Below are 10,336 nucleotides of genomic sequence, written 5' to 3' on the forward strand. Positions count from 1 at the left end.
AGTTCTGGGATTGCAGGCATGCACCACTATGCCCAGACTCTGGCTGGCCCAGCCAACCCTGGGGACAGGGCTGGTGTGGCGTGTGGTGCAAGGAATGGAACCACGGTCCCTGCAGTAGCCTACCCTTGTCTAAGTAGGTGCTTTAGTCCACTGAGCTATCTCATTGGCCCATGAAATTACTAAAAATGGAAGTAAAAATATCTGGTTAAGAAAGACTAAACTCTTCTTTTTCCTCTTTTTGTGAAGTAGCTTAGTACAGGGGTTACAAGATCTAGATGGTCTTACTATGCAGATCGGCCTCCTGATTCTCCTGTTTTCAGCCTCCCAAATGCTGGGACTAGAGGTGTGGGCAACCACGTCCAGTCTCAATCACTGTCTCAGAGCAACCTGGGGGCAGGATGGCGCAGCACGCCAGGAATTGAATCCTGGCTGCTAAGCTCTGCCTAAGCAGGTGCTTTAGTAGATTGAGCTATCTGGCCGCCCCTATTATTCCTAATGTTTTTCTAAAACTGGCTTCCAATTATACGCTTTATATTTGATATACTCAAAAACTTATCAAAACCTTTTTTGAATAGGTGAGTTATGGTGAGAATGCCTATCACTCTGGCTGTTCTTCCAAAATATTAAATAAATATATAAATAATTCACATTTTACCCTTTATGGGAACAATTTAAGAAACTGTATTTTTTTTTTCATTTTATGTATTTGATACAGGGTCTCACTACACAGCTCAGACTTGTAGTGATCCTCCTGTTTTCAGTCTCCCCAGCACTGGGATTAAAGGCATGCGCCACCACACCTGGACTTAGTTACAGGTTTAGTGCATCCCGATGACAAGGCTGGCACAGCATTCGGGACCAGGGATGGAACCCTGGCCCCTGCACTTGCCAGAGCAGGTGCTTAGTCAACTGAGCTATCTTGCCAGCCCAAGAAACTGTACTTTATCCATTCAATAGTTTAATACAGAGAAATTTGCTCTTCCTTTCATTCTTCTTCCTCTGTGCTCCGATTATCAAAACATTGGCTGGATGATAGGGACGAGCACACAAGTGGCGTGGCACTGGTGCCACATGCAGCTCTGTATGAGTCACAGAAATGCTCCAGAGAGAGAGAGAGAGAGAGAGAGAGAGAGAGAGAGAGAGAGAGGCATCCAACGTGGGTATGGCAAGGACTCTAGCACCTGGGCAGCCCTGTGCCATTCCTGCACCGCTGCTGGTTAGATTAGGCTGGTGAGAGAATGTGTACAGTGAAGCTGCTGTCAGCATGGTTTTGTGTTGTGAGGAAGGAAGTCCAGTTCTACTTAGAGACCCAGGACCGTCTGGTTGGTTCTCTCTGTATGTGCACTGAAGGGCAGCAACAAACAGGATACACGCAGCTCTGGAAGGAGGGATTTAATTGCAGTACACGATTCTTTTGGACATTTACACTGAGTCATCCGGACCTCAGAGGAAGTAGCTACCCAAAGCACAAAACACAGCTGTAGTTAGGAGGGTCCTCTGTAGCTGTTTCTTTTTATTGGGAGGTAGAGAGGTTCGCTAGGAAATGTACTCTCCATAGAAGGCATGCATAAAACACACAGCTATTTTTATACTTTGCTCAATTTGCTAAAAATTGTTAATAATCACTTACCATCTTTGTATTACTACATGTTTGCAGGACATGCACCTTACCATTGTAAGGGGAAGTTGGTACGTGCATGCAATAAAGTCTGTTTCTTTTATTTATTTATATATTTATTTTACTGTCAAAGAGAATATAAACAAGTTTTAAAAAATGGGAAACAATATAGAATGTTACTAAACAAAATGATAGGAATTCAATAATGCCTGTTATTTTGCACACTGTTGTTTTCAAATTAGTTGTTCAGTTGACCAGATATAAGCATGTTAAAATTGGTCAAAAATTATAAAAAACTAAAAAGGAGAGAGCAAAAACATTAAGCATTAACCGCCCCTTTCAGAAGACCAGCAGAACACAGCAGTACAATCATCCAAGCTGTCCTAGGTACATACACGTATATTTTTCCCTTCTTTCTTTTTTTCTTTTCCTTCATCACGGTTGTTTCTTCCCTTTGAAGAATCTTTTTCCCTTTCACAGTACCCTTTGTACCTTTCAGATCCTACTTACTCTTTTAGGTTCTTACACTAGGGAGACAATAAGACGCTTGTACACATTTCTTTTCTTTGAATCCCCTTTTCTTTCCCTCCCTCCTCCTCTAGTTCTCTTTTACACCTTTTTATAAGAACAAAAACATTAGTTTAAATCCACTAGAAAAAAAGATGCAGGGATGAAAGCTTAATTTATTAAAAGTGTAGTTGGGAATGAACACATTTTTCCATGGAAATGTTACTTAATAATGCACCCTGCTGAACCCCCTAAAGCAGGCCATTTCCTGCTTTTACTCGCGTGGGTGTTTTTATCTGATTCATCCTCTTTCCCCCTCCTTTCATTTCAAATTGCACGGGCCTGGCCAAGCTCTAGGGCTACCTTTAGCTATTGAGTTCTCAAGGAAACGGTCCTCTTTGTGAGAGAATTCTTTCCCTAAATCACAGTATAAATTCCATCAGCATGAAATACATCCCATTTGCCATTAAACTATGGCTATTGGCAAACATTTTTCTTATCTCCAACTGTATTATAAAGTTCTCTGGGAACACGCTTCTACTTTGTCTTTATAATTTTCTATTTATTCATTTATTTATATGTGTATATATTTGACAACTGATGATTGGGTATCTCTCTGATATACCAGATTCTGTACAAGACTAAGGAGATAATAATGAAAACTAAAATATGTCATGATTATTCAGAGATTGAACTAACAATGAATAAGAGGAGAGCGAAGGGCAATAGGTAATTTTAATACAACATGATCGTTTCTCTGGTCCCCAAATGTATACATCAACAAGACAAACTGCTTGGTTATTCTTGAAGAAAGTCAAAAAGACTACTGTAAATGTAGTCCCTCTTGAGTTAGTATTTTCACAATGGCGAATTGGTATTTTTTAGGCAATAGAAGTGAGTGAATCAAAACAATGGTAGCAGCATGGACAGCATGGTGGCCGTAGTGAAGCTGTGTGACAGGCAGAAAAGTTCAGCTCTGTGTGGCCGAGGTGACACAGTTCATAGACCAGGACGGGAGTGGCCAGGAGTTTTGCACCTTACGTTACTCCTAGCAGCTTGCAGAAAATGCTGTCTCTAATACCTTTGCTGATTCTTCAGCCCTGTGCACTGTTCATTGTGTGGCAGGCACCTGTGACATTGGTTGTTTGAACACGTTTTAAGAGGTATTTAGGGGACAGCAAACCAAAGTCACAGAGTTGCAATGTAATACCTCGAATGTTTGATTTCCTCAGACAAGAAGGCGAAATCACTGTTTTACATGACTGTAATCTGACTTTCAGAGAAGTGCACATAATTGTAAAATACTCAGACCATGATTAATTATTTTTTACTTCACTGAATTCAACAAATGTGGCCATCCGTTGGATTACTGTCATCCAATTTAAGCGAATTTTTTTGGAAACAATGTATATGCCAAAAGTGAGTTTATTTCAGTGCCCAATTTGAAAAAATGAACATTGTATAAGATAATTAAGGGAGGCTCAATTACAAAGGATGAAATTTAATGCTATTACTATTTTCTGATTACATGAGGGAAAGGAGAAGGGAGTGAAAAAAAGCTAGGGGGAAAGTCATGCAAGTATATATGCAGGAGGCTGAGGTGATTGTACTAATAATTTCCTTCAGTTTTTTAAAAAACAGCAGTTAATGTTTAGAATTTTCACTTTGACTCTTTATGCTGATATCTGCAATCTAAGCAACTATATCAAAGATGCCAAGGTATAATACAAAACCCATGGTTAAATACCTCTCATCTTGGTCTTCTGAATATGTAGTGTTACTAATGTCTTATCAATTATTATTATACTCTCCTTAAAATAAATTTACAAAAAAAGTAAAAAAGGCAAGAAAAATTTGTTGAAAGCAAGTGTCAATATTCAAATTTCTGTCCAATCTTGCATAACTATGTCTGTTAATCTGAGCAACAGATTTGATGATAAAAATAGGTAATATAACAACCATGGTTAATTTGCTATTTCTGATTTGAAAATCTGTAATGTATTTCTGTCTTTGCATCTGCTATTTGCTTTTGCTTTTGTTTTTACTCTTCAAAATAAAATAAAATTAATTATAAAACAAAATATTTACTGATCACAGAAAACAGTGTACTCTTTTCTTCCCTAAAAAAAATACGAAGAAAAGTTGATACTCTATGTTAGTAGACTGGCTCAGAGATGCAGAGTTTAGTATTCAACATACTTGTTTTTCTAAAAGGTTTTTGTATAAACTATCAAGCGCTGGAAAGATTTTTCAAAGATATAGCCAAAGAAATAGGGACAGATAGCTCAACAGATTAAAGTGCCTGTTTAGGCAGATGCAGGGACCAGGAGTTCAATCCCTGATGTGCTCTGCCAGCCCCACCCCCAGGGCAGGCTGAGATGGTGGTGATTGAGACTGGGCATGGCGGTGCATGCCTATAATCCTAGCACTTGGGAGGCTGAAAACAGGAAGTCACCATGAGTTCGATCTACATAGTGAGATCCTGTAGACCCTGTACTGAATACATTTAAAAAAGAAGCACCACAGAAATTAAATTAACACATTCAACAAAGAAGGAAATTATATTCCAAATTGAATACTAAAACTTCCTTTCACCTTAGTTATTTTTCTTGTCTTTTTTTTACTTATTTTTTTTTGTAACTAAGGCTATTTTCCTACTTTTAGGGATTTTCTAGCTTCTATAGACAAGCATATATGTTTGAAGTACCAAGATCTTGTGTCAGAATTGTCTTTTGAATTTTTAAAAAGGAATAGGTACTACATGGTTTCTAATTTTTTGTTCTGATATTCTAAACTCTAGGAAAATTCTTCAGAGCAAGGGGAATTGGGACCACACCCAGAGCAGGCTCCAGAGAGGAGAAGAGCTTTGGTTCCTACCTTCAATAGGTTTTGGTACAAAATGTGATGAAGGCTTGGTTTTCTTCACTCTGTTACCCTTCATGATTTGACCTTCTTTATTGAGTCCCAGAAACCACGCTCGGCCTGATTCCTGTTGGCGATACAGCGTGGAAGAGTAGATCACGTAGTAGTTTTCAAACACAGATTCTTTAAACTTGCATTCTGGGGTGAAAACATCCTGCAGAGAAAAAGGAGGAAAGGTGGGAGAGGGGGAGGGGGAGGGAAGGGGGAGGGAGAGGGAGAAGGGGAGAGATTAAAAACTGAATAAGCAGATACTTAAATCTAATGGGGCTGAGAAAACACACATCCCCCAGGAAGAGCAAGCAAGAAGGAAAGACACAAAATTTCAGTTAGTGCTTTTACGGACTCATATAAAGACAAGGATTTCCTTTCTAACTAATTTTTATTCTTGTGAAAACTATTGCTCAGACATGAGTCATTCACTAGGTAGCAATCACTGAAGGCTCAGTCCTGAACCTGACGCCAGCATACGATTTCTAAGGGGAAGAAGTTGCCCATTTGTCATCTCTGTGGCCCTTAGCATGAGAAGAAGGCACTAGAATTCATCCCTGGGAATCGAATCAAAGGCAACATTAGAAACACAGGCAGGCACACCAGATGTTTTTGAAAGGACCCCTCTGGATGTGTGGAAATCTGTCACAGAAGCAAAGCAGATCACCAATATGCTTCTGTCTGCCTAATCTCCATGGAGTTCTTTTTAAAATATCTTTAATACATGTTTACTAAATAATCAAACCTCATATATAAATATAAGAAAAAGGCAATAGAAAAAAACATTGCCATTACATTGGAAACTATTCCATGGAGAATGAGAGTTTCAGTCCAAGAGGAAACTTTAATACCTTCTCCTCAGCCCCATCATCTGTTGAGAGACAACCAAAATGTCACAATGTATTCGAAGACACATGAAAGGAAAAACATGGAGTCAGGGCCAGAGTTCACATTTATGGCTCTGCGATCCCCGCCTTGCAAGCCCAAACTGCTCGCTTTTCCTTCCCATGTCTTGCTTAGTGACTTACAATGAAATTTCCAGTCCGTACAACGACATCATACCTTAACACATCAAATGAACAAAATGCATTTCGTGGAAAGGAGAAAGCTTTCTCTTTCTGAGGTAAGCTGAAGAAAAATGTGGTAGTATCTTCTTTGGCTCCAACTAAACAAAAATCTTACACAAACACGTGGTAGTTGTGCTCTTCTGTATTGCATACAGGAAGAATTTCTGTGTGATGTTGTCCCAGCTTAATGTATTTACATATGGACTGGAGTTACCAATGAGTATGTAGAGACAAAGCTGGTAGACACTACAGTCTGATATGGGATCCACAAATCTCCCATTTTCATTTGTGCAGTACTAAGTAATTCATAGATAAGAGACTCCTAAGGCTGCCATGGATTAACAATCTCCTTTGACTTCATGTAATCATAGCATTACTGACAAAAATGAGACTGCACATGTGAAAGTGGAAAGGCACTGCTAGGTTTTAGGAAAATAACAGTACTTACAAGACATTGACATGACTTTCAGTGGAAGCTAAAACTTGGATTTCTCAGAGTACTCAGTTTCATGTAAACTAACTGGGTTAAGAACCAAAGAAGCAAATGGCTAGGGAACCCCTCTGCATGCCTGCCATGATGACCATCATGAAAAACCATGCTAGTAAGAAGTGTTGGCTAGGGCCAAGAGAAACGAAGCTTTCACATTGCTCTGGAGGTGCACAAACACAGGCTGTGGAAAGTAGCCTGACAGCTCCTCAAAAGGTTAAATAGTTACTAGGAGACCCAACATGACTACTTCCAAATATATACCCAAGAAAAATGAAAATACACATCTAGGTAAAAATTTCTACATAAATGTTCATAACAGTGTCACATGTAATGTAGAAAATACAAAATACCTGTCAACTGTGATGTAGTCATCTAGAGCAACATTACCCCCCATGAGAGAGAACAGGGTACAGATTCATGTAACAATGCAGATGAAGCCCAATAACAGTCTGATAAGTGAAAGAAAACACACATGAAGGACACATGTTATCGGATTCCATTTACCCAGAATGTCTGGAATAAGCCCTTCCAAATTGGGAATAGTAGATGTCAAGGTGTGGTGGGGAATGTGGTGTGGTGCACTGGGAAGGATTTCTTTCCGGGGAGAAGAAAATGTACTGAGGTTAGAGAATGGTGAGATTTGTGCAACTGTCTAAGTACATCAAAAGCCACTGAAGTTTATACTTTTAAATGAATGTTATGTGATATGAATTATACATCTACCCAAAAGAATTAGAGAAACAAAGTAACTAAGAAATGAGGGGAGAGAACAAAACCCTTGCATACTACTTGTCCTCCAGCACTGAACTCAGCATCAACCCAGTGTGCTGGAAAGGGGCTCTTCTATGGCCTGGTCTCCATTACTAGGAGAGTGTTTCATTATTGCCAAGGATAGAAATAAAAGTAACACAATTCATAAAGCTGTATCATAAAGTGTTTCAGTTTATGCCATGCATAAGACTGTTTGGCATTACTAGAATGAAGCGCCTGATGTATCATAACTTTATAAAGAAAAGAGGTTTATTTAGCCCACAAATTCAGAGAGGGACAATCTTAATAGCTCAGGGAAGGCTCTGGCAAGGACTCTTAGGTAGATGGAGGGGTGCTGGGATGAGTGACATAAGAGAAGGATATTGGGCTGGGGAGACTGCTTGGCACTCGAAGTGCCTTCCAGGAAGCACAAGGACCTGGATTTGATCCCTGGTACTGCATGCCATGCTGGCCATTGAAGCTCAGCATGGCGTCACATGCCTGTGATCCAAGTGCTGAGGAGGCTGAGGCAATAGGAGAAGTACAAGCCTGAGCTATGTGGTGAGACCCTGTACCAAGTAAATATAAGATTTAAAAAGAAGAAGTAGAAGGAGGAGGAGGTAGATAAGGAGAAGAAATCACTCCTTATACCTGGAAGCCAGACAGGTAGAGATCCCCCAATCTCTTCTGAGGCATTCCCCTACTAAAGATTTCCCACTAAGTTACATCTCTTTAAGGGTCACACCACTCCCCAGAACTGCCACCCTGGGAACACACCCTTAGCGTAAGACTTTGGGGATGCTGAGTTAATTAAAATGTATCCAAAGGGTGCATTAGAAAGAGAATTTCAAGCTGGTTCTTATGTAGGACCATGTTGGAAGATTCAGACAATGTTTCAGTTTTGATACAGGTTTTTCTTAGATTTCTTTTAAAACCCACATTTTCAAAATAATGGTAAAATTTATTTCTAGATCGAGCCCAATACTAACACTATATAAGGCCTAGATGCAAAAGCACCTTGAACATTCAAAGCATAAATTCTAATAGGATTTCAGACATCATATTAGGAATTAGAAAATATATTAAGCAAGGAATTACATATGAATATATATTATCAGGTATATAAAAAGACATAATTACAATGCTAAGAATATATATATATATATTTGCTTAGTATCAGGTCAATTTGCTGACATTTATAAATTAATCAACTAAACCATGTGATAATGAAATAATTATTCCCAGTGTCACAAAAAGTCAGCAGCAGACCAGACCCTTTGCTAGTTAAATAGGCTTCTGGATGCTAGTATAGAATTTCTTCCAGTGCCACACGGATTCCTACTGCATGACCAAGGCTGCTCTGATGCCAACGTTGATTTGAGCAAGCTTTATCCATTACCATAAAGATCAACTCAGCCCTATATAATTACTAGCTTGTCATTTATACACAAGAAAAATAACACTTCTGTTTAATAAATAATGACCTTCCAGGTTTTCATTTAGTTTCACAGTGGTTGGAAATTCCCTCCTGCAAACAGGAAACATCCTGGATACAGATAAAAATTGAGGTCCTGGGGTCTGACCTAGCAACAGCATTAAGTAGAGACTGGGTCTTGAATTAACAATGGAAGATTCTATAAACAGCCTCCAGGTCCCAACAAGAACAGAAAAGTCAAGAGAAGCATCCCATTTAATACTGTTTCAAGGAACTACGCAGCAAAGAGTCAGATACTAATGCAAATGTTCCCTCCTCCCCCGACAAAGATATGTCACAGGAAGATACAGCAGAAGTTAGTGGGAACAATTTTGTGAGTGCCGACAGCCTTGTTTGTCAAGGAAACCTGAAGGTCATCGGGCTAGCTTGGTTAGAGACCCTAAGGGAAACCTTTGCGATATCCTCACAATTTCTATTTCAATATAAAATTGAGGATCAAAGAACTGAAACTGTATTTGCTGCTATCATTCTTTATGTTTGATAAGAAATCAAAATCCTAGCATTGGAGTAACAAAATTTGGTTCTGGCTGTGTGTGTATTTGCTACAGAACTTTAAGAAAGTGGCTGAAGATGTGACTTTTAGATTATTTTAGTGGTAAATAAACTATTTTAAGGAAAATGAATTGATACATACAGAAGCATGTTATATACTTTTAGAAATCACAAAGCCTTCAAATTATCATCATTGATACATTTTCTTCCTGTAGCAAGAAATAGATAATTAATTGCATGACAGTCCATTCTGTGCTTCTGTCATGTTTGCATCTTCTCCCCCATCCTGAAACCTATGCCACAATTGGAGCAAGAAAAAGCCACACAGACACAGACATTTTGAAAGTCATGCAATGCTTTCTGCAGAGACGTCAGCAGCGACATATATTCAGGAGTTCAAAATATATAAAATGAGTGTTGGAATGACAAAAGTCTAAGGCAGGCTCAGAGCCGAAGGCAATAAAATCCTAGCATACCTTGATCCAACGCACACAGTGAATGCAGAGTCAACAGTGCAAGAAATATTTTTTTCTTTTGAAAGAATAACCAGGAGCCACATGCATCTCATAAATTTTGTTTCACTTCATAATCCTAAACTTTCTATTCAGTGTCAGAAATACTTGTCAATAAAAAAAAAACTCATCGCTTGAAATACATCAGGTATGTAGACGTGGCAGGTATTGTTTGTTTCCGATAATTATTACCCCAAAAATGTTCTGTTGTCCATGTTTGTTAACATGACTTTGACTTTAGTGGAATATGAATACTTTGACTTTTTAAAATGAATTTTGATCCTGCATTATTTTAGCTGCAAGTGCACAAATGGGTTTTGTTCTAGCACTATAAAAGCTACTATGTGCTCGTACCTTTTCACAGTCCAGGTAGTACCTGTCCTAGCCTTACCCTCAAAAGTAAAGAATGTCTATTCACTTCATACCAGATTATAAATGAATGAGGAACACTACTTCATTCCAAGATCACCACCAGGATCCTTTCCAGTATCTCTC

At 38.9% G+C, this 10,336-nt stretch overlaps 1 protein-coding gene across 3 annotated transcripts in view; it reads right to left on the minus strand.

The window, feature by feature from the left end:
• The window catches only part of Fgf12 (fibroblast growth factor 12), a 581,813-nt gene that overhangs the window by 15,700 nt on the left and 555,777 nt on the right, over positions 1-10,336 (minus strand). For all 3 annotated transcript variants that reach the window (XM_023700952.1, XM_004640911.2, XM_004640909.2), the window contains one exon: positions 5,003-5,201. In XM_023700952.1, coding sequence (XP_023556720.1) covers positions 5,003-5,201 — 199 coding nt within the window. The remainder of the gene's footprint in view (positions 1-5,002; positions 5,202-10,336) is intronic.

Source organism: Octodon degus, unplaced genomic scaffold (genome assembly GCF_000260255.1).
Source record: "Octodon degus isolate 3935 unplaced genomic scaffold, OctDeg1.0 scaffold00128, whole genome shotgun sequence".
Classification (NCBI taxonomy): Eukaryota; Metazoa; Chordata; class Mammalia; order Rodentia; family Octodontidae; genus Octodon; species Octodon degus.